This window comes from Gopherus flavomarginatus, chromosome 2 (assembly GCF_025201925.1).
Source record: "Gopherus flavomarginatus isolate rGopFla2 chromosome 2, rGopFla2.mat.asm, whole genome shotgun sequence".
Classification (NCBI taxonomy): Eukaryota; Metazoa; Chordata; order Testudines; family Testudinidae; genus Gopherus; species Gopherus flavomarginatus.
The window spans coordinates 35,584,270-35,608,164 of NC_066618.1; the positions used below are offsets into that span (position 1 = coordinate 35,584,270).

The following is a 23,895-nucleotide window of genomic DNA, read 5'->3' on the forward strand; positions in this document are numbered from 1 at the left end:
CTTAAAAGAATATTGAATAAACAGCCTTATTCAAAAAAAAATACAATTCAAAGCACTTCAGCAACTATAGACATGTAAATACAAAACAACAAACCAACTTTGTACTCACAACTTGGAAACAGAAGATTAGAAAGCAGGAAATAGAAAAATCCTTCTCATAGCTGAGAGGGACAGGCAGAAGACCAAGAACAAAGGACCCACACACAAACTTCCCTCCACCCAGAGTTGAAAAAATCCTGTTTCCTGATTGGTCCTCTGGTCAGGTGCTTCAAATACTTATTTCCAGGTGAAAGAGACGTTAACCCTTAGCTATCTGTTTATGACACATGCCACAACACTAAGCCACACAGAAATTTGAAGTTATGTATTTCTGGTGATTCCACTTCCTTCTGCCACTGTTCTCCCACAAACAGCTTCTGTCATAGCATTATCCTCCATAATGGCAACTATGGCATCATCTATCTTCCCAATTTAGTGTTCGATAGGCTTTATTGCCTCCACTCAATTTTCCCATCGCATGGCATTCAGTGGTTTCAGTGTCAGAGAGGATGTTCCCAGATGTTGATTCAAAATTTGCCATCAATGAGTTGATGCAGAGAAAAATACATAGATGCTTTGAATTACATTAAAAAATTCAGCAGCCTCACTAGAAGCTGATGCTGCATCACTGACCACCAAGTTCAATGAATGAGAACTGCATGGGACAAAATAAGTACTCCTCTGTTCTTTCCTCTCATGTTGGCACCATTATCATAACCCTGACCTCTCATGTCAGCTATCGCAATTCCCATATCTTCCAGCTTTTTAAGAAGCACATTTGTCTTACCAGCTCCTGTAGTATCATCAATGTCAATAAATTCTAGAAAATGCTCTCTGACAGTCACCATTGCCGGGACATTTTCACTAAGATTTGTTGTTGTTACAAAATGCACCATTAAAGTCATTTGTTCAGTCTGGCTGATGTCAGGTGTGCAGTCCAGAAAAACAGAGTAATGTCTTGCTGACTTCAGATCTGCCACAATCTTCTGTTTGACTTTTGTTGCTAGTAACTGTATGATCTCATTTTGATTTTTTTTTCCAACGTAGTGGTGTGTGTATATTTCTTGGGTGGTGACTCTTCTTAGATGCTTCTAGAGTACAGCATCAAACTCAGCCATCAACTCCACAATTTTAAGGAAATTTCCATTGTTTGGCACATACAGCTGATCTGAAGTGCCACACAGTGCTAGGTTTTGGGTAGCAAGCATTCTCACAATGGCAATGAGCCTTATAAGAACATTTGCCAGTAAAGAGACTCTGATGCAATCTTCTCTTGATGCTGATCATGTATGGTGGCCTTTAACCTTAGTCTCATCTCAAGCTCTTTCCACCTATGGAATGCTCTCTGGTGATTTGCTGCCTTCTCGTGGCATGCCAGATTTCTAGCCAGATTTTTCCAGTCCTTTGTTCCTGTAGAACCTAGTGTGGCTGGAACATTAGACTGGAAGAGTCTGCAACAAAAACAGTATGCAGCATTCTGGGTTTTTGAGTACATAAGCCATGGCCTCTCCACTTTGTCACCACTGGGGATTTCACGCCAGTAACGTGTTGGATGGAAACGTCTATTTTCATTGTCTTTGGAGAACAATGATGTTTTTCACTTGCTGTGGCCCATGCAGTACAAGGAAAGTCCCTCAGGCTACTGCTCAAGTGGGTCCACAATCCTGGATCATCTAGACTTAAGGAACTAAATTCAGCAGCAGCTGTTTCTTGCGCCTCCACCACACTCTTCTCTGATCTACACTATTCTTCAGGAATGTGCATGGTTACATCCATTTGAGATGCAGACATGGATGCTGCAGTAGCTGCCAGGTCACCTGCACTCTGACTAACTGGAAGATCAGGCATCTCCTCACCACTCACATCCTCACTGGGGCCAGAAGGCTCACCATGAACATTTGTGTCTATGCATCTCAGGACAGTTCCTTCCTGCTTAGATAGAAAAGTTTCCTTTGCTTTCTTTCTTTTTCTGAACGCTGCCCCAGAGGGGCGTTTTCTTCTTTCACTTATGACTGCTGTTCTGTGCCACATATAGTGACTCTCGACACTCAGTTGAAGGGGATAAATAAGCAGGCAGGTAGCAGGGCCTGAGTGAGGGAAGATATCAGTGTCTTAAGGGCCTAACTGGCTCCCACTACTTCAGTTGACTGCCGGTTCTCCTAAAGTGGGTTCAGGGAAGCAGCAGGAAACAGGAAGCTCCCTGAGAACCTGGTGTTAATCAGTCCAGGCTCCCGGGGGTGCTAGAGAGGTACATAAGAGGCTTTCTGTTATTCCCTCTCACCTTTTGTCCTGCCTGTCTGTTATATCTCTTGTGCCCTCCTTCCTCCAGCACAGCACTCCACCATCTCTGTGCATCTGTAGCAGAAAGAATATGTATGCACAAGCAGCAGACACAATTTTCTACACTCTGGGTCCTCGTGGCACCCTCCCGCCCCCGACAGTCTGGTACCGAAGGTGGCTGCCTCAGTTCACCTCATGATAACGCCAGCCGTGCCTGAGTCCACCCCTCAGAGGGTCAGGCATTGCCCTGGAAGGATAAAGGTCCGACCTCAGAGCTCACCGAGAGAGCAGCTGCCGGGGAGGTCAGATGCCTCCGGCCTAGCTAGTGATTGGGAAATGCCAGTGGTCTGCAGTAAACCCAAGGACTGGCCCGACCTGCCCTGTGCCAGCAACCCGGAGGAGTTGCCAGGCCTATCCCTGGCCAACTACCCAGAGGAGTTGCCGAGCCTACCCCAGGCCAGCTATCTCAAGGAACCCATGGTGCTGGACCCCCCCTGAGGACACCACCCTGACCCTGGTACCTCAAGAGAGGGAGTCTGGAAGTAGCCCAGGGACATCCAACCCTAGTCTGGCTGCAGCACTGCCAGAACCTATGTCAGTGCATTGCGGCCAGGATCCCCACTGACACAGCAGCGGGTCTTCTGCTGCTTCTAGGGCCCCGGGCTGGGCTGCAGTGAAGTGGTAGGGCCTGTGTCCCCCCTGCCAACCAACTTGCAGGTGGCCGTCTCCCTCTCTCCCAGGCTCTTTGGAACCTAGGGCCTGGGCCTACTCTTGTATATTGTTACTGCTCAGCCCCTGCCTGAGGGCCTGAGCACCTGACTCACCATTGCCCTGCTCTGACCTAGGGCCTGGGCTTACTGTGTTTATTTCTACCTTCACAAAGGCCTCAGAGGAAGACTCCTGCAACTGGACCAATTCCCCGCAAGAACTATTCCCAAGTTTAGTGAGGCGGTGTGGTTCCCTGCCGCCCTGGAGAGAGACGAGCCTTGGCTAATCTCTCTACAGCAAGGCAATACAACAAACAGATGGAGGGAGCACAAGGTGACAGTGAGATGATTACTATTAGCATAAGAAGCACCCGTCAGCACAGCAGATGCATAACCATTGTCAAGTGTTTTGTAAGCATCACAGCATAGGTGGGTATTAAGGAGACATTTAAAGGAGAATAATAACATAGTTGCTGTGCAGATCTTTGCATGGAGCTCCTCCCATGCATAAGGGGTGGCATGGGTGAAAGAGTGAAGGTGCTTCTTGGGAAGTTTTACTAATTGGCTATCATCACTGTGACAGGGTTGATGGCTCCATACCATGTAAAAGATGACAAGAGGGTGGGGTTAAGTCATAAGAGTCTTAAAAGCAGTTTGTGCTTGATGTGGTGGAGAAGGGGGAGCCAGAGGAAGGAGGGAAAGGCAAAATGCAGTTGAAATGATGAGCCAGGAAGATGATTTTTGCAGCAGCATTTTGACTTTTTTTTTTAAAAAAAAACTAAAACAATTTCATGGTTCAGGATTCTAAATCTAGGTATGCTGGAGAAAATGGATCATGAGGAATGTGGGAGTAGGAAGAGAAAGATATAGGGAGGGCATACACGCTTATTTTAAAACAATCTATGATAGAGCTGCAACGTTTCAGCTGTCTGATGGTGCATCAGAAGGCAAGCCCCCATTCCCGCCCCAACTCAGCATAAGAGCCAGAATTAGAACCCAGGAGTTCCAGAATGCTAGTCTTGAACAATGAACACACACAGGAGGGTTTCATAAAACAATTATGAATGTAACCAGCTGTAAACCAAGAGCTGAGAAAGGACTCGGCCTGAAAGGGGTTTAAAAAAAATCTCATTACACAAAAGTTAATTAACGTATGGAACAGATTGTCAGAGGCAGAAACAGTGATGGGACATAGGCAAACCAGAGTTACAAAGCTCTTCCAGGAAGAACATGCTTTCCAGGGCACAAATACTAAACAGAAAGCTGGAGGGTCCTACACAGATTGTATGACCCATATCATTCCAAAAATGAAAGGTTAATATTTAAAAAGGATAAATAGGAATTATAGGGCTTGGATGGATGTCACTGGAAAAGATCAAGGCATGTTTCATAAAATGTATAGGCCAGAATGAAGATACAGGCAGATTTGCCACCACAGAAATAATTCTAGAACTGTAAGAACAACCCTGGTGAGCAGAAACAATGACCCCTCCCCTCTCCTCCTCCCCCAAAAAACCCCCACCTAAAGACCAAAAGCACAAGCTAAGCAAGTCTTACACATTTTAAAACCATTCATAAAGGGGCACCCAGGTGCTTTTGCTGCATAGTTCTTGTGCTGATTTACTTCAGAGTACTGAAGGTGACAGAGACATTTTAGATGACTCTTTGTAATTCTGTTTTAATAGGCAACAAATTGTTTTTACATAAGCCCAGCGAAGTAAGGTTATTCAAAGTTCAGACTGAAAATCCTTTGGGGTAAATTCAGACATGAATCTAACCTGGACCAATCTAACCCATGGGGGCTGCTCTAACTTATGCTAGCTGGCTATGATCCCTAAATTATCATACGCCGGAGAGCATAGCTAGTGTGCAGCATGTGGTGGCCGGCCCCTGTCCCTGGCCTCACGTGTCTCCCGCTCCAGGGCTGAATGGATGAGTGGCAAAGAAACTAACAATGCCCACTCTGTGCCTTGTCAGGTACCTGAGCTCCTCCATATTGGGGAATTCTTTTGCTGACCAGATCCAGCTACTTTCCAGCCTATTTTGTCTAACATACTTTACAGTATATGACATTAGATTACTGCACTATGCATTATATAACATTCATGGTACCCCATGACATCTAAATGTGAATTATTAGGAAAAGGTTGTTCAATGATTGTGACTGGACTAAGACAGTAACTATGATCCTGGTCTATAAAAAGGGATCTCCCCTTTGGAAAATTCAGATGTTTTTACTGGGCTTATATTCAAAGCAGCTTGACAAGCTCTTTACTGAGGAAGCTTTAACTTTGAAGTTCTTTGCTTTTATTGGCTTCTATTAGAACCTCTATATTAAATGTCATTTAAAAGTAACATGTGAATGTCATGTTATCTGGAATGGAGAAATGACAACACAATTATACCCTGTTCTTGATCTGAATCAATGAAGCAGACAACTTTATTATGGATGCATGCTAGAATGACTAATGCAAATTCTAAGCCTTACTATGACTCACTGCTGAGAATAAGCTGAGGGCAGAGGAATAATTCTTTTTATTTCTGAATACTTTAAAATGAAATCATTTTAATTAATGAATGCATTTTGTAGAACGATTCAGACAAAGTTTACAGCTAATGTATGACAATAAAATTTGAGAATGCAGTAGGTTAAGATGTTTTCTACTACTGTTTGGAAAACATCTGTAGGTCATTTTTTGCTAGATTTTCAGTGTCAATGAGACATGTAAATCAGAAACAACGTATCAATGATCAGACTGTCTTTTCCCAAAGTGACTTTGGTCCTGAACCTGAAATCCTCACTAAGGCAAATGGAGATTTATCCAAGGACTGAAAAATGACTTCAGGATTGGCCTTATTAAGAACATAAGAATGGCCATACTGGGTCAGACCATTGGTCCATCTAGCCCAGTATCCTGTCTTCCGACAGCGGCCAATGCCAGATGATTCAGACGGAATGAACAGAATAGGGCAATTATCAAGTGATCTCTCCTGTCTTGCAGTCCCGGCTTCTGGCAGTCAAAGGTTAAGGACACCCAGACAGGGGCGGCTCAAGACATTTTGCCGCCCCAAGCACGGCATCATGCCGTGGGGGGCGCTTTGCCAGTCTGCTGGTCCCATGGCTCCAGTGGACCCCCGCAGGCAAGCCTGCGGGAGGTCCATCGGAGCCATGGGACCAGAGGACCCTCCACAGGCATGCTACTGAAGGCTGCCTGCCTGCCACCCTCCCGGTGACCGGCAGAGCGCCCCTCCGCGGCATGCCGCCCCAAGCACATGTTTGGCGTGCTGGGGCCTGAAGCCGTCCCTGCACCCAGAGCATGGGGTTGTGTTCCTGACCATCTTTGCTAATAGCCAGTGACGAATCTATCTTCCATGAATGATCTAATTCTTTTTTAAACCCAGTTATACTTTTGGCCTTCACAACATCCCCGGGGCAATAAGTTCCTCAGGCTGACTGTGAGGTGTGTGAAGAAGTATTTCCTTATGCTTATTTTAAATATCTGCCTATTAATTTCATTGGATGATCCTTAGTTCTTGTGTTAGAAAAAGGTTATTTACCCCTCTACCTATCCACCTGCTCCAAGCCATTAATGATTTTATAGACCTCCTTCATATTCCCTTAGTCATCTCTTTTCTAAGATGAACAGTCCCAATCTTTTGAATCCCTCTTCATATGGAAGTTGTTCCATAGCACCAGGGGTGGCTCCAGGACCCAACACGGGTGCTTGGGGCGGTAAGCCACTGGAGGCCCTCTGCCGGTCACCGCAAGGGCAGCAGGCAGGCTGCCTTTGGCAGCTTGCCTGTGGAGGGTCTGCTGATCCTGTGGCTTTGGCGGACCTTCCACAGGCAAGCCGCCGAAGGCAGCCTGCCTGCCATGCTTGGGGCTGCAAAATGCCTAGAGCCGCTCCTGCATAGCACTAATCATGTTTATTGTCCTTCTCTGTACTTTTCCCAGTCCTACTATCTTTTTTTAAGATGGGGTGCCAGAACTGCACACAGTACTTAAGGTGTAGTCATGCCCTGGATTTATGTAGTGGTATTATGATATTTTCTGCCTTATTGTCTATCCTTTTCCTAACATTGATAGCTTATTTGACTGCCACTGAACAGATGTTTTCAGAGAACTATCCACAATCTGCTCCAAGATCTCTTTCTTGAGTGGTAACAGCTGACTTAGACCCCATCATTTACTCTGTATAGTTGAGATTATGTTTTCCCATGTTCACTACTCTGCATTTATCAACTTTGAATTTCATTTGTCATTTTGTTGCCCAGTTAGCCAGTTTTGTGAGTTCCCTTTGTAACTCTTCACAGTCAGTTTTGGATGTAACTATCCTGAATAATTTTCTATTATCTGAAACTTTGCCATCTCACTGTCTACCCCCTTTTCCAGACCATTTGTGGATATGTTGAACAGCACTGGTCCCAGTACACATCCTTTGGAAACCCCACTATTTATCTCTCTGCACTGTGAAAATTGACCATTTATTCCTACCCTTTGTTTCCTATCTTTTAACCAGTTACCAATCTACGAGAGGACCTTCCCTCTTATCCCATGATTGTCGACTTTGCTTAAAAGCCTTTGGTGAGGAACCTTGTCAAAGGCTTTCTGAACATCCAAGTACACTATATCCACTGGATCACTCTTGTTCACATGCTTGTTGTCACCCTCCAAGAATTCTAATACATTGATGAAGTATGATTTCCCTTTAAAAAAGTCAGGTTGACTCTTCCCCACGATATTCTGTTCATCTGTTTGATAATTCTGTTCTTTACTATAGTTTCAACCAATTTGTCTGGTTCTGAAGTTAGGCTTATGGGCCTGTACTTGCCAGAATTGCCTCTGCAGCCTTTTTTAAAAGTTGGCTTTACTTTAGCTACCCTTCAGTCATCTGGTACAGAGGCTGATTTAAATGATATGTTACATGACACAGTTAATAGTTCTGCAATTTCATATTTGAGTTCCTTCAGAAATCTTGGGTGAATACTGTCAGATCCTCGTGACTTATAACTGTTTAATTTATCAATTTGTTCCTAAACCTCCTCTAATGACATCTCAATCTGGGATAGCTCTTCAGATTTGTCACCTCAAAAGAATGGCTCAGGTGTAGAAGTCTCCCTCAATCCTCTGCAGAGAAGACCGATGCAAACAATACATCTAGCTTCTCTGCAATGGCCGTGTCTTCCCTGTGTGGCAAATTCAGGACACTTAGCTACCAAGCATGGGGTAGTAATTAGTCCCAGAAGGCTTAACCATGGAGGAATAAGGTTCAGCTGGAACAGGGGTTACCAGGGATGATTTTATAGACCTCCTTCATATTCCCTTAGTCATCTCTTTTCTAAGATGAACAGTCCCATTCTTTTGAATCCCTCTTCATATGGAAGTTGTTCCATAGCACCAGGGGTGGCTCCAGGACCCAACACGGGTGCTTGGGGCGGCAAGCCACTGGAGGCCCTCTGCCGGTCACCGCAAGGGCAGGTAATTAGTTTCAGCTGGCCCTAATGGCTGGAGACCTTTTTAAACCCTCCCTGGCAGGGAAGCTGGGGGGGAGAAGAGAAGTAGAGTAGCTGCCAGCGAGTAGAGGCAGCTGAACTCTAAACTTTTCTTGCAAGGCAGGTTGCACTCTCCCCAGAAGGAGAGGAAAACAGAACAAGGGCCTGACTGAGAAGGGATCAGCCAGACCCTGCGCGACTGTGAAGGGCTTTTGCTTTGCCCAAGCCTGTGTCTCCAAGGCTGAGGAGGACTGAGCTAGGAGAGGAGAGACAGGTACTTTGCCACACGTGGTGTCAGGGGTGGGATTGTATTAGTGAGTGTGGCTCGGTGGCAAGCCATCACAGGGCAAGGTTAAAAAAAAAAAAAAAGAGAGAGAGAAAAAAAATTTTTTTTTTCCTTTGGGAAAAATGGAGGATGTGCTGAAGGCATTGATGCAGGCCACCGCGGCTCAGCAGGAGGCTACCCGAGTACAGGTGGTGGCCCAGCAAGAGTCCGTGCGGGTGCAACAGGAGACCAACCAGCTGCTGATGAGCCAGGCGGCCCAAGATCGAGCCACCCTGACCGAGGTAGTGAACCAGTTGAAAGCCCTGACTACGATGACGCACGTGGCCCAGGGGACCCGGCCGCTACGGGCAAGCAACTACTTACAGAAGATGACAACGGATGATGATATAGAGGCGTATCTCCTCGCGTTCGAGAGGACGGCACTGCGGGAGGCCTGGCCCCAAGACCAGTGGGCAGGTCTGCTGGCTCCATTCCTGTGTGAGGAGGTCCAGAAAGCCTACTTCGACATGACTGCAGAAGCAGCTATGGATTACCCTCGGCTGAAGGCGGAAATCCTGGCAAGGGCAGGCGTGACGCCAGCCATAAGGGCCCAGCGCTTCCACGAGTGGAAGTACCGGGAGGACAAACCACCGAGGTCCCAGCTATTTGATTTGATACACCTTGCGCGGAAGTGGGTCCGCCCCGAGGCCCGTGGGCCGGAGAAGGTGGTATAAACCCTGGTATTGGACAGGTACATGAGAGGGTTGCCGCCGGACATACGGGGGTGGGTCCGCCAAAATGATCCCTCCTCTTATGACGATCTAGTTGCTCTCGTGGAGAGGCATTTGGCAGCCCAAGAACTTTCTCCGACCCCCGAGGGAGGAAGGCGCCAGTATCGGAGACCAGTCTCTGCACCGAGGCCCCGGTTTGCCCCAGCTCCAGGCCGGAAAATGGAGGGGAGGCAGGAGGCGGAAGAGCCGCCGGCAGTCCTGGAGAGACGGGAGGACTGGGGAAGAAAGGCTCAGGGGATAAATCCCAGCAGCCCGAAAGGGGGGTACCGCTGTTATGCCTGTGGTGAATTAGGGCATATTGCTGCCCAATGCCCTAATCTAGGAGAGCCCATGCAGTGTGAACTGGGAGATATAGGGGGACCATGCGAACTAATAAGTCTAGTTGGGGTTGCGATGGTCCCCCATAGGTACACTAGGACCGTTAAGCTGAATGGTATAGAGACCACAGCTTTAATAGACTCGGGGAGTGCAGTCACACTGGTCTCAGGGAAGCTGGTCAGGCCGGGCCAACTATCCCAGGCCAAGCGCTCGGGAATATCCTGTGTACATGAGGATATCAGCTATTACCCGACCGTCCTCATACGCATAGAAGTTCTAGGGAACCCCGCTGAGTTGACAGTGGGAGTCGTCCCGAAACTCCCTTACTCTGTCCTTATCGGACGAGACTTCCCGGGGTTTGATGGCCTACTCCCCAGGGACGAGGGAGAAGGAAAGAAGGACTCTGGGATCCAAAGGGTGGCCCAGATCGGGGACCCTCTCCCCACCTTCCACGAGTTTAGCTAGGATGTGTTCTCCCCACCGGGGAAGTCCAGGAAGACTCGGAGGGAATGGAGGGCGGATAAAAGGAGGGGGACGAGGATCCTGACACGGTACCTGACGCCTACACTAGCAGGAGAAAGAAGGAACTCAACTGACAGTGGGACGGGGTCGGCCAACTACAACCCAATTGTTGGACCTGGTTCCCCAGGCTCTGTCCCTGAGGGGGAGATGGAGGTAGACACCCCCGAAATAGGGCCAATAGGGACCGCACACGGGACTTTTGGTCAGGATCAGGCCAATGATCCCATATACCACAACATTTTTAATGAAGTAGTCGAGATAAATGGGGTCCCAGTGGAGGGGAGAACTAAGGGCCCAGGGCCATATTATATGATTTAAAAAGATCTTCTGTATAGAGTAGTCCACATCCAAGAGCAAGTCATCGAACAGCTCTTGGTCCCCCAGAAGCATCAAAAAGCGGTAATGGATCTGGCCCACAGTCATCTATTTGGGGCCCACCTAGGGATGGATAAGACCCTTGATCGGATCCTATAGAGGTTTTTTTGGCCTGGTATTTATGCGGCCGTCCGACGATATTGTTCCTCCTGTCCGGAGTGCCAAATACATGGGCCCAGACCATACTTAAGGGCCCCTCTGGTACCTCTGCCAATTATTGAGGTTCCATTTGAACGAATAGCTATGGACATAGTGGGGCCATTGGAGAAGTCGGCCCGGGGCCATCAATACATCCTGGTAGTACTAGATTACGCCACCCGATACCCCGAGGCCATCCCCCTACGGAATGCCATGTCCAAGACCATAGCCAAAGAGTTAGTCCAGATATTCTCCAGAGTAGGGATACCTAAGGAGATCCTGACGGACCAAGGGACCCCCTTTGTTTCTAAACTGATGACGGACTTGTGTACCATGCTCTACATACGGACCCTCAGAACGTCGGTCTACCACCCCCAGACCGATGACCTCGTTGAACGTTTTAATAGGACGTTGAAGAGCCTGTTACGGAAGGTGATTAGCCACGGTGGAAAAGACTGGGATGCCCTGCTACCTTATGTACTGTTTGCCGTACGGGAAGTTCCTCAGGCCTCCACTGGATTCTCCCCCTTCGAGCTGTTATATGGTCGACACCCCAGGGGCATACTGGACCTGGCTAAAGAAGACTGGGAAGAGCAGCCGAACCCAGGGAGAAACATTGTGGAACATGTGCTGCAAATGAAAGACTGAATAGCCTGAGTCACCCCTCTTGTGCGCGAACACATGGAGAAGGCCCAAGGGACGCAACGGACGTACTACAATCGTCAAGCACGGTCCCGGAATTTCCAGGTGTGGGACCGGGTGATGGTGCTCATACCCACGGCGGAGAGCAAGCTCCTGGCCAGATGGCAGGGGCCCTATGAGGTAATCGAAGCCGTAGGAGAAGTTGACTATAAGGTCCGGCAGCCAGGTCACCGGAAGCAGGAGCAGATCTACCATATAAATCTGCTGAAACCTTGGCGGAATAGAGAAGCTCTGGTAGCTGCGCTGGGGGCACCATCCCCTAAAGGCGATCAGCCCAACCTGGTAGGAATATCCCCAGAGCTGACCCCGGAACAACGATCCGAAGTGGTCAGCCTGATCAAACGCAACCAAGATGTGTTCTCAGAAAAGCCAGGCAGGACTACTGAGGTTCACCATCACATCTTCACAGAACCTGGAGTGAAGGTGCACATTAAGCCATACCGGATCCCAGAGGCCAAGAGAGAAGAGATTACGAAAGAGGTCAGGAAGATGCTGGCCTTAGGAGTCATTGAAGAGTCTCATAGTCAATGGTCTAGTCCCGTGGTTTTAGTGCCTAAGCCAGACAGCAGTATGAGGTTCTGCAATGACTTCCGCAAGCTAAACGAGGTGTCCCGATTTGACACCTACCTTTTACCCAGGATAGACGAGCTGACTGACAAACTGGGAAAAGCCCGTTTCATGTCTACCCTTGATCTTACTAAGGGCTATTGGCAGATCCCTCTGGCTAAAGCCGACAAGGAGAAGACGGCCTTTGCAACCCCAGAAGGACTATATCAGTATACTGTTCTTCCTTTTGGATTGCATGGGGCCCCCGCTACCTTCCAGCGGCTGATGGACAAACTGTTACGGTCCCATCAGGAGTACGCTGCTGCCTATCTTGATGACGTCATCATATACAGCCCCGACTGGGAGACGCACCTAAGAAAGGTAGAGGCAGTCCTGGATACCCTGAGAAAGGCCGGACTGATGGCGAATCCCTCCAAATGTTCCATCGGATTAGCTGAGGCCAAATACCTTGGATATATTGTGGGGAGGGGCGTGGTGAGGCCCCAACTCAACAAGCTAGACGCCATACAGAAGTGGCCCCGACCACTCCGGAAAAAACAGGTCCGAGCATTCCTGGGACTCGTGGGGTACTATAGACGTTTCATTCCCCACTTCGCCACCAGGGCATGCCCACTCACGGACCTGACCAAGGCTCGGGGCCCAGATATAGTAAAATGGTCTGCTGAGGCCGAAGCCGCTTTTGCAGATCTGCGAACGGCCCTCTGCACAGACCCCGTGCTGATAGCCCCAGACTGGAGGGAGGAGTTTATCCTGCAAACAGATGCCTCTGAAGTAGGGCTGGGGGCGGTGCTCTCACAAATGGTCGGAGATGACGAACACCCCGTCCTCTTCCTCAGTAGAAAGCTCCTGCCTAAGGAACGGAAGTACGCCATAGTGGAAAAGGAATGCTTGGCGGTAAAATGGGCCGTTGAAAGCCTCCGCTACTATCTACTGGGACGGAGGTTTACCCTGGTCACGGACCATGCCCCGTTGCAGTGGATGCACCAAAACAAGGACAAAAATGCGAGAGTAACGAGATGGTTCCTATCGCTTCAACCCTTCCACTTCACGGTACGACACAGGTCGGAAGCCCAACATGGCAATGCGGATGGCTTGTCGAGGGTGCACTGCTTTCCGACCCAAGTAGCCCAACCCCATAGTGTTGAGCGGGGGGGGGGATATGTGGCAAACTCAGGACACTTAGCTACCAAGCGTGGGGTAGTAATTAGTCCCAGAAGGCTTAACCATGGAGGAATAAGGTTCAGCTGGAACTGGGGTTACCAGGGAGGTAATTAGTTTCAGCTGGCCCCAATGGCTGGAGACCTTTTTAAACCCTCTCTGGCAGGGAAACAGGGGGGGAGAAGAGAAGTAGAGTAGCTGCCAGCGAGTAGAGGCAGCTGAACTCTAAAAACTTTTCTTGCAAGGCAGGTTGCACTCTCCCCAGAAGGAGAGGAAAACAGAACAAGGGCCTGACTGAGAAGGGATCAGCCAGACCCTGTGCGACTGTGAAGGGCTTTTGCTTTGCCCAAGCCTGTGTCTCCAAGGCTGAGGAGGACTGAGCTAGGAGAGGAGAGATAGGTACTTTGCCACACCTGAGTGCTCTTTTATCACTTCCACCATCCCATGACCCCACTGATTGTTTGGCTGGCTTCCTGCTCCTTATGTACTTAAAAACTAACAGCAAAAATATTTTTGTATCTTTTAATAGTTGCTCTTCAAATTCATTTTGGCGTGCCTCATTATACTTTAACACTTGACTTGTCAGAGTTTATGCTGCTTCCTATTTTTCTCAGTAGGATTTGACATCTAATTTTTAAAGGATGCATTTATGTCTCTAACAGCCTCTTTTACTCTGTTTAGAAATGGTAGCATTGTTACTGGTCCTCACGGGGTGTGTGTGTGTTTTATTTGGGATATACATTTACTTTGTACCTCTGTTGTGGTGTTTTTAGAAGTTTCCATGCAGCTTACAGACATTTCACTCTTGTGACTATTCCTTTTCATCTCCATTTAACTAGCTTCCTCATTTTTATGTAATTCCCCTTATTGGCAGAGGAACAAGCTGAAGTGTTTAGTCCAGTCTTATCATCCTGGTCTTATTATAAGGGGACTGGTGGGGGATCAGCACATTGAAAGTCAGTCTACTTCTTTTAGGTGCCTAAACATGGATCAATTTTAAGCACTCAGTTTTTAAAATTTGGCCTGTATTTTTGGATACAAAAGAGGTGTGAATATCACCCAACAAACTATGACAACTAGCACATCCATATATCCCTAGCTTTTGTAAAACTATGTAAATAGATTACTTCTTCTGGTAAAAATGTTAATAAAGCTCAAGCCTTTAATGCAAGAAACAGTATAGTGTCAGTGAGTTACAAACGTCAAAGGAATTACTAGGTACCCTTCCTATAAACAAAAAAATGCCAGTCCAGTCAACGCATACGTTATTTTAGTACTACCTAAAATGTCTTCAATCTCACTGATGGTAAAAAGAGATTAAATCTAACAATGCATTACCAAAGAAAGATATTCTCTCACACAACATTCTATATAAAGAAACGTATTTTTTACCAGGTTGGAGGTAGGTTGCAAGAGAACTAATTTACAATTCCAAGTAATAAAAGACAATTTTGAAGTATTAACAAAGTTTAGATTTGCATGGCTCTTTACTTTGATTGTTTCTGTCATCTGAAGAACACAATAATTATTTTCTAATTTTGAAAAAAAATCATTATCTTATTACATTTTTAAAATTAAAGTTGAGCTAGCGAAGGATATCTGGAGTTGAGCTAGCTAATTCTACTAGGAAGAAAGGTTCATGTATTAATCAAAGTAATGCCAATTTCAAATATTTCCCCATAATTTCTCACTGATGAGTCACAGTCAGGATAAGTCTTTGTGTAGTCATGCTAATGTGCATCCATCATAAACCTCTCTGCTTCCTATATTCTAAATCAAATACAGGGTATTATTGTAGTCATTCTGAATGCAAGCCCAGATGACATTCTCATGAAACTTTTAACTATAAAGTTACTACTTTTGAATTGCTTTTAAAAAAATGTCATCAGGAAAATACTTTTTTTTTTAAAGTGCAATGTACAAAATTAAAACAAATGCTTTACCTTCACAGTTAACAGTTAATTACACATTGTGTAAAAATTTGCCTCCACCTCATGGCATGGGGGTATGACTTTCAATAAGAAACAGTGTTATAACAAGGTTGATTAATGCACCTTCCTAGACAATGGAATACTACATATTTTTTCATGGATGTGCATAGTTTGTTTTTCTGGAAACAGCAGCTCATACCACGAAATATCTAGTATATAGGCAGCAGGTTTTGGCAACCCTGGGGAAGTGTAGGACCTTGTGCCGCTGTTAAATCCAGATTAACAACCCAATTGTCCAATCTTTAGCATATTGGTGAAACAACCTTATTTTCACACGAAAAAATAAAGTGAATCCAGTAGGACTATTCACAAGTGCTAGTCAATGTCAGTAAGTGCTCCACAAAAATCAGGTGTAAGTAAAATTATACTATATGGATGAATGTGTGGGTTTTTATTGCACATGGAGGTGGAACAATGTATTGTCAGTTGTTCCAGATAGATTTTGATGACAAACAGCCAGTTTTTTTAAAAGGTATTTAGGCACCTAAAGATGAAGCTAGGTGCCTGCTGGAATTGACAGATTTCAATGAGAGTTTGGCATCTCCTCGCTTTAGAAAATCCCATTATGCATGTTGCTGTGATAATATTCTGAGATTATGTACATATTAACTTGCCTTGTTATAAGCAATATGTTAAGAAAAAAATAACAAAATATTTAACCAATTCTAGAAAAGTTCACAGTCTAGTAATCTGATTAGTTGGATATCCCTAATATGTTCACTAGAAAACATACTCATCTCATATGATATATCTATTCATAGCTATGCAAAAAGAGGAAGGATGGTCCAGTGGATAGGGTGCTATCCTGGATCTCAGGAGAGCCAGCTTCAATCCTTTACTCTTCCACAGACTTCCTATCAGGGCCAGCTCCAGGCACCAGCATTCCAAACAGGTGCTTGGGGCGGCAATCTGCATGGGGCAGCAGTCCGTGTGTTTTTGCCCCCAAGCAGCGTGGCGAATTGCCGCCGCGGACGGCAGGGGCAGTCTGTGTGCCGTTAGGGCAGCATGCGCATTTCCACGGCGACGGCAATTCGGCGGCAGCTTCTATGTTCAGTTGTTCGCGACAGCGCAGCTTCTGTCTGAAGACAGAAGCTGCCACCGAATTGCTGCCGCTGTGGAAACACGAGTGCCGCCCTAACGGCACATGGACTGTCCCCGCCGTCAACAGTGGCAATTCGGTGCGCTGCTTGGGGCGGCGAAAACAGTAGACCCGGCCCTGCTTCCTGTGCAACTCATTTAGTCTGTCTCAGACTCAAAGGTCAGAAGAGACTATCATGTTCATCTAGTCTAACCTCTGGCACATTGCAGGCAACAGAACCTCATCCACCCACTCCTGTAACAGACCCCTAACTCTGTCTGAGTTACTGAAGACCTCAAATCTTGATTTAAAGACTTCAAGTTACAGAGAATTCACCATTTATACTAGTTTAAACCTGCAAGTGTCTCATGCCTCATGCTGCAGAGGAAGGCGAACTCCCTCTCCCCCAAGTCTCTGCCATTCTGACTCGGGGAGAAAACTCCTTCCCGACCCCAAATATGGCATCAGTTAGACTCTGAGCATGTGAGCAAGACCCATCAGGCAAATACCTGGGAAAGAATTCTCTGCAGTAACTCAGAGCCCTCCCCATCTAGTGTCCCATCTCCAGCAGTTGGGGATTTTTGCTGCTGGCAGTTGCCAATGGGTCACATGCCATTGTAGCAGTTCCATCATACCATTCCCTCCATAAATTTATCAAGCTCAGTCTTGAAGCCAGTTAGGTTTTAGCCCCCCATTGCTCCCCTTGGAAGGTTGTTCCAGAACTTCACACCTCTGATTGTCTGTGCTTGAGACTCCTATCTGTAATACTGGATTAATAGTACATCCCTACTGGACAGCATTATTGCTAGGGTACATACATTATAGACGGTGAGGTTCTCACATGCTAGGGTAACAGGTGCCAGAAAAGTAGACATGATACAATATGCATATGCAATTTGTGTACAATATACCAGAATAAGTGATGCTTCTCGAAAGGCAGCACTAATGCTCAAAAGAACAAATTTTGGATGACAGTACAGCATTATGTACTACAATTTCAGGAGTACAAAAGGCACAAAGTAAAGAAAAGCCACTGCTGCTATTAAAGACCAATTAACTTGTTAATGTTTAGCAGTTATTGTTTGTGATGCCTACTAACACAGAGAGCTATTTAAGAAAAATAAACTATGTTCTAACTCAAAGAAAGTGTAACTTAGGCTATTATATAATCGTATAAGTAATTCAGAATGATAATGTGCTCTTCTCTGGAATTATGTTCCATAATGTCTTTCACTGGCTCATCTCTCAATCACTGGTTTTCTCTGCCTGTTTACGTAACCAGACAAAGAGCCACATGGGAAGCTCATGGAGAGATTGTTCCTTCACCAACCTGGTGCAGCAGGGGACTGCAGAGTCTGCACCATCCTTCAGGAAAGTAATTTGCTTCTCTCCCTCCTTCCCCTCTCTCCCTACCTGCCCATGTGACCTGCATCAATCTGCAGATTGATGCAGAGTCAATTGGGCCCCGGATCCACTTTCTCCCTACCCCTCCATGCCTTGGGCAGAGGGTACAATTCCTATGTTCCCTTGAGCACAAGGACTTCAATTGTGACAGGTTCTGACACAGGCCTAACAAGGGGTGGGAAGATTCCTTGCTTTTTTATTTAATTCTGTGCAGCCAGACAGGATAATATCACACAGGTAAGATGAGATCACAGGTTATTTATATACACATATACAGAACTCCCTCATTGTCCACATTGATAAATTTCATTCACTAGAAGTGGGATAAATGTTGACTACCATAAATCTAATTCTGCATTCTGTTCAAATGAAATGAAGCTTTCATTAAGAATGGGAGAATATCATTCAGGGCTTGATCCAGCTCTGACTGAAATCAATGGCTAAACTCATTGGGCTGGATTCTCTGGGAGAAACTCCCTTATTCTCCACAATATCCTTTAGTTTTATGCCCCTATGACATACAGCATTAAAGTTGTGCATTCCTTACTTCTTTGAACTAGCATGAGGTCATTCCAGACCCCATGTACTAACTACAATCTAAATCATATTAACTGGCTTTGTCCCGCCTGCTACAAAGGCATCTGGGGTCCATAAGCAATAGACTAACTCCTAACGCTTAGATCATCTAAACATTGTTAGTAAAATAGTTGCCAAGACCATAGTTAGGGATATTCTCTATTCATGAATAATTTGTTTTCCTTTATATTATCTAGTTTCAAACCAGTTGATTTTTTTTTAAACAAAGTAGTCCAAATCTAAATCAAAACATTGTCATCTGTTCTTAACTGTTGACTTTTACACCTCTCCCCCGTCATGTTTTAACATTACAACTTTGTCTGTAAAAACATCACATACCAAAATCCACAAGTTTAACTCCTCCTTCAGTGGTCAATAGGATATTATTTCCTTTTACATCACGGTGGATGGTTTTGTTTTCATGCAAATGCTGAAGCCCCTGAAAAATAAGTTATAAATCCATTAACATTATGTGTATTTTATTTGCAGATTGAAAATAGAAATTATTCTATGTATTAACTTTGCTGATATTTTTGTGGTATGCTTTTTCTATCTTTCTAAACTTAGTTTCAAAATGAGAATAGCCACCAAGTTCAAGAATGAACTACCATTTGTTTGCCAATTGATGGACACTTACAAAGTCAGTGTATTTTGATTTTCATTTCTACTTCTCTTAGCATTTTTGGTACAACCCCCCTAGAAATTCTATTCTTATTCAAAGAACACTGAGTCAACTATCAACCAACTATGTGGGATAAATGGACTTTTTAGTGACTTCTTTTTCAGGTAGACAAGTTGCATGATGACAGAAGTAAAGAAGCATTATTAATCTTGATTATATATTGAACCATTAAAACAGAAAGACAAAGAAAAGTTCTAAGCTGTAGTAATAGTTCCAGTGCAGAAACTCAAACTCTAATTAAATAGCAAAGTTAAAGAAAGATACTTTGTCTTGATTAGCTACAGTGATTTTTCTTTTGAGAGAGATTTCAATTTGTTGTAAATTATTTTATTACAAGGTAAATAATGTCCCACAACATGAGACACAGAACAGTATTTTTGGTATGTTGCACTAGAATCAGGTCAGAAATGGTTTTCACAACCCATGAACATTTTTGAGATATCCAAAAAAAAAAAAATTCTCTCCTCCGAATTTGGAGGGGAAAGTCAATCTAGAAAATTTTGGCAAACTGAAAATCTGACCTGAAGAAAAAAGGAAACATTTGGTTTTGATGATTTTGAAATGCTTTGTTTCAATTTCAATCATTTCTCCCCACCCCCTTTTTTTTTTTTTACATATTTTTGATAATTTCAAAGTATTTTTCTCCCAAGATTTTTTTTAAGTTGAAAAATTTGTGAAAGCCAACCCTTTCCCATAAAGAAATTCATTTTCAACAAATCAGCATTTTCTAGTGAAAAAAATGTTTCAGTAAAATAATCCCTGACCTGATGGACATTGCAGTTATGTCTCCAAAAGAAAAACAATTTAGATGCAAAGCTGTATTTATTTACTGTAATGAGGGAGAAGTAATCAATGCCTGAAATAAATGTTCACCCTTTTGATACTGATGAACTGAACTGCTACTTTACCTGGTAGTATTCAAAAACAAGTTTACAACTAAACCTTATTTCATTACACACTAGTGTAATATAGGAAGAAACATACTTTTAAAATGGAATAGATATTCATTTGTTGAAAAAAAATTAAGGGCTTGTCTGCATTGCCCCACAGTTTGGACTACAGTGCAGTGCAGTAAAACCCCGCGTGTGCATGCTGAGGGTACAAACTCAAAGGTTCCTAGTTCGTGTTAAATTAATAGCACTCTTCAAACAGGATTTACAGAAATGTGAACTAGGAACCTTTAAGTGTGTGCCCTCAGCTTCCACATAGGGGAATTACAGCACAGTTGTAATTTGATGCACACTGCTATCTGCACTCCTGCAGAATCCAAACTCTGTAGCCTGAGATACTTTTTGAATAAACTATCAATTGAACTGTCCATTCATTGACTGTTTTTATCTTACCATAAGAGCTTCATGTAAAATATAAGCAATTACAAGTTCGTCCATCCTTTCACCTCTCTTCAAAAATCCTTTCACCAGATCAGTCACGGATCCTCCATTGCATAGCTATAAAAGATCAAATTGCATTAAGATACACAATGGAAATTAAAGGAGAGAAGTAATCATATCGGTTCTAGTTTTCAGTAGATTCCATTTTCATACCTACACATGGTCTTATTAAGCTGATAGCCTAGCAATGAAATTTATTTAGTGCTCATAATATCTACTCAAACAATTGTTTTTACATTTTATACCCAACATTATTCTCTCTTTCTGCATCTGTCTCCTCTCTTCCTACAAATACATGTACAACATCTTATCTCTCTAATTTTTTATCTAGATGCCAACTTTCTTCTGAAGCTAAAATTACTGTCATTCTTTTAAAGAGATATTTTGTGGAGACATTTTGATAGCTCCTAATGTTCATCAAATGCAAGTGTATCCGTGCTACAGATAATTATGGCTTGGATTCTCACATCTCCTTCAGTACACTTGGCATACACTGTGATGCCAAGTGTACTGAAGACAGCTGGAGACAGCCAGTGGAGAATTTTCCCTGTACAGAGAAATCTGCTGCTGTTGTAGCTGCCATCCTCATCAGCTGTCTCCCCAGATACTGATATTGGAAGAGGAAGCAGCACGTCTGGGGCATGCTGGGGGATTACTGGGGCATGGTGGAATGCATCTCTTCAGTGCCTGATCTTCCACTGACGTAAGATTCCTCAGGGACATTACCAAGTAACATATGCCTTAGAGATGCAGGGGAGCTGTTATTTTGCACCAGGATCAAGTGGCTCTGGTTTAGGGCACCATAACTAGCTCCCAACAGCCTCTCTACTACACTGTATCTAAAGTGCCATTTGGACATCAACAATTGGTCTTTATATTTCTCAGACCCTGGAATTACTTTTCAAAATGTAGGTCTTCTAGTGACTTAGCGTAATGCACAATACGAGCTGACTGATTGAGGCTATAATATTTCACATGTTCACTTTAGTCACTTAAAACTCTTCATTAGGATAAATCCATGATGTAATTTTCATAATCCAGTCTGCCGGCAGCTATTATGTACATGGGAAGATTGAGACAGTACTATAAGCACTTTTAAAACATTCACAATGATGTCAAACTTGCACATACATTATCTCTTCCAAAAAGTACAATACTCTGATAAAACAATGAACTATGTTGTAGGCATTATGTAGTATAGGCTCAGCAGTTTCCCATTATAAAGTGTAAAACTGTAAGATTACATGAACACAACATACAGTAGTAATTCTATTTGACTACAGAGCCTATAGCCTATTCAAATTATTGGTTTTCAATAAAATCTTTCAACTCTAGAATTGCAGATGTCAGATACCTATCTATTTTATCTATGTTCATCTGCCCTAAGAACCTTGTGACACCCTGGTGTTTTTTCTAGGCAAAAAATGCATTAACAAAAGATTTGCATTTTAAGGAAGAAACTGACTGATTTTTGTATAAGTGGCTGTATATACACATTAACCTCTCTACCTACTGTAATCATTCCTATGTGTACAGTTAATGCAACCAAATACCTAAATGGGCACTACCCAATATCAAAGTCCTGCTGTAAGAGCTTTCTGTATTAATGTAATATAGGGCTCAACCCTGCAGGTGCTGACCACTACGGCAACAGTCCTGGCAAACACTTTATCCCATCCTTAACTTTAAGAGTGTGTGTTGTTGCACTGAAGTCCATAGAATGAGACTAGTCACACACTAAAAGTTAAGCATGTGCTTAAGTGCTTTGCTGGGCTGGGTTCAGAATCCCCAGCACCTTGAAGGATTGAGCCCATAATCTTAAACCTTTATGGCGTCTCTTTTTCACCAGCTTTTCCTTTTTTGGAAGCTCCATTAATTTCTCCTGGGCTCCAGGAACCTCTTCTTTCACTTTTGTAACATTAATTGTATAGACGGACAGTCAGACCTGATGTAAACGAGAGCAACTTTGTTTAATTCAGTGGAGTTGCACTGTTAACACGACATCTGTATTTGGCTCTGAGTGGCAGAACATTTGATAAATAAATTAAATAAACAAGCTGTTCCTTTATCAAATACCAGCCATGGAAGCGAAAAAAAAGTCTTATTTTCTGCTTCTGATAAACAGGTCTTTTTTTTTTTTTTTTTTTTTTTTTTTGGTGTAGTATGGTCTTGACTGAAAGAGTTTTTTATTTGCCAGTCTTTCTGGTCAAAGAAAATGTTCTCTAATTTGGTCATCTGGTGAGAAATACACTGTTCCACAGGGGGAAAAAAAAAAGGAATACTCAGTACATCTGGGTCAGTCTTTATGTAGTGACATAAAACTCACATTCAACTAGCTGGGAGATTAGTGGGTTTTTTAAATACTTTCTCAGCTATGCTGCTCCTGTCATTAACTGTGTTTCATTTCACTGTCCCCATTATAAGTTAAAAGCTCAGAGGAGGACCAGGTAATATGTAGTAGTGTGAGACTGCAATAATTTTACTGTTTGGTGAATCAGGACACAGCCTGGGAGAATGTAAAAAGGGGCATCTAAACAAGTTTTTAATTGAAATACAGAGTGCGCTTGAAGTTCAATGGAAGCACAATAATGAATCTGATGGAGATTTAATTTTAAGGCTTGAAGATCCGAACGCCTCAATTTCATAACCAGTAAATATATGGACATGCAAGCCAAAATTCATTTTGTTTTTCTCTATAACATTTAGACCTCTTTTTCTGACAGTTGGGACGACACAGGAATGCAAAAAGAAAACTGGAGAAGTGTTACAATGTAGGTTGTTAAAAAAGGTACAATATTATTAAAATACAAGCTAGAAATAGAAAATGAGATTAGAGGAGACATTTTAGTCACATGCTCTTCTCTGAGCTGAGGTGGGGAGGGAGCATGAGGGAGAAATGAGGTTAGTATTAACCTTGTTCTATTTTTACACAGCCCACAGAAGACCTCATGGGCAAAATGACATCTCTCAATCTCATTTTCTATTTCTATTGCCTATTTTTACTGGCTTAGCACACCTCATTTTTTCAGAACCTTTTCTAATATACCTTTTTTGAGGTGTGGGGTGACCACATCTGCACACAGTATTCGAGATGTGGGCATACCATGGATTTATATAGAGACAATATGATATTTCAAAAGGTTCTTTTCTAAAGCATATTTTTCCTTCTGCATAACACAACCATGTTCTTTCTACCCTGATCTTCTATTCCTTGCTCATCATTTTATCTATCGCTATATCCTCTATGCACTGAATTACCTCCCACTCCCCAAATACCAGGGCAACAACACTTTCCTCAAATCCCTCCAAGAGACCTACTTTTGTTAGGAACCAGCCCCCAAAACAAATGAACAGAATTGAAAGTTTGAGGAAAGTTACCCAAGCAACTCTTCCTCAGGGCCTCACACTATCTACTTTT

The 23,895-nt window shown here is 43.9% G+C and overlaps 1 protein-coding gene across 6 annotated transcripts in view; it reads right to left on the reverse strand.

The window, feature by feature from the left end:
* Nucleotides 1-23,895, reverse strand: part of MYO3A (myosin IIIA) — a 220,499-nt gene that overhangs the window by 120,063 nt on the left and 76,541 nt on the right. For 5 of the 6 annotated variants that reach the window (XM_050939001.1, XM_050939000.1, XM_050939003.1 and 2 more), the window contains 2 exons: nucleotides 20,430-20,534; nucleotides 18,744-18,843 (listed from right to left, as the gene is read on the reverse strand). In XM_050939001.1, the coding sequence (XP_050794958.1) occupies nucleotides 18,744-18,843; nucleotides 20,430-20,534 (205 nt within the window). Of the gene's footprint in view, nucleotides 1-18,743; nucleotides 18,844-20,429; nucleotides 20,535-20,634; nucleotides 20,900-23,895 lie in introns of those variants that run through there. The other variant, XM_050939002.1, reaches the window with a different exon arrangement.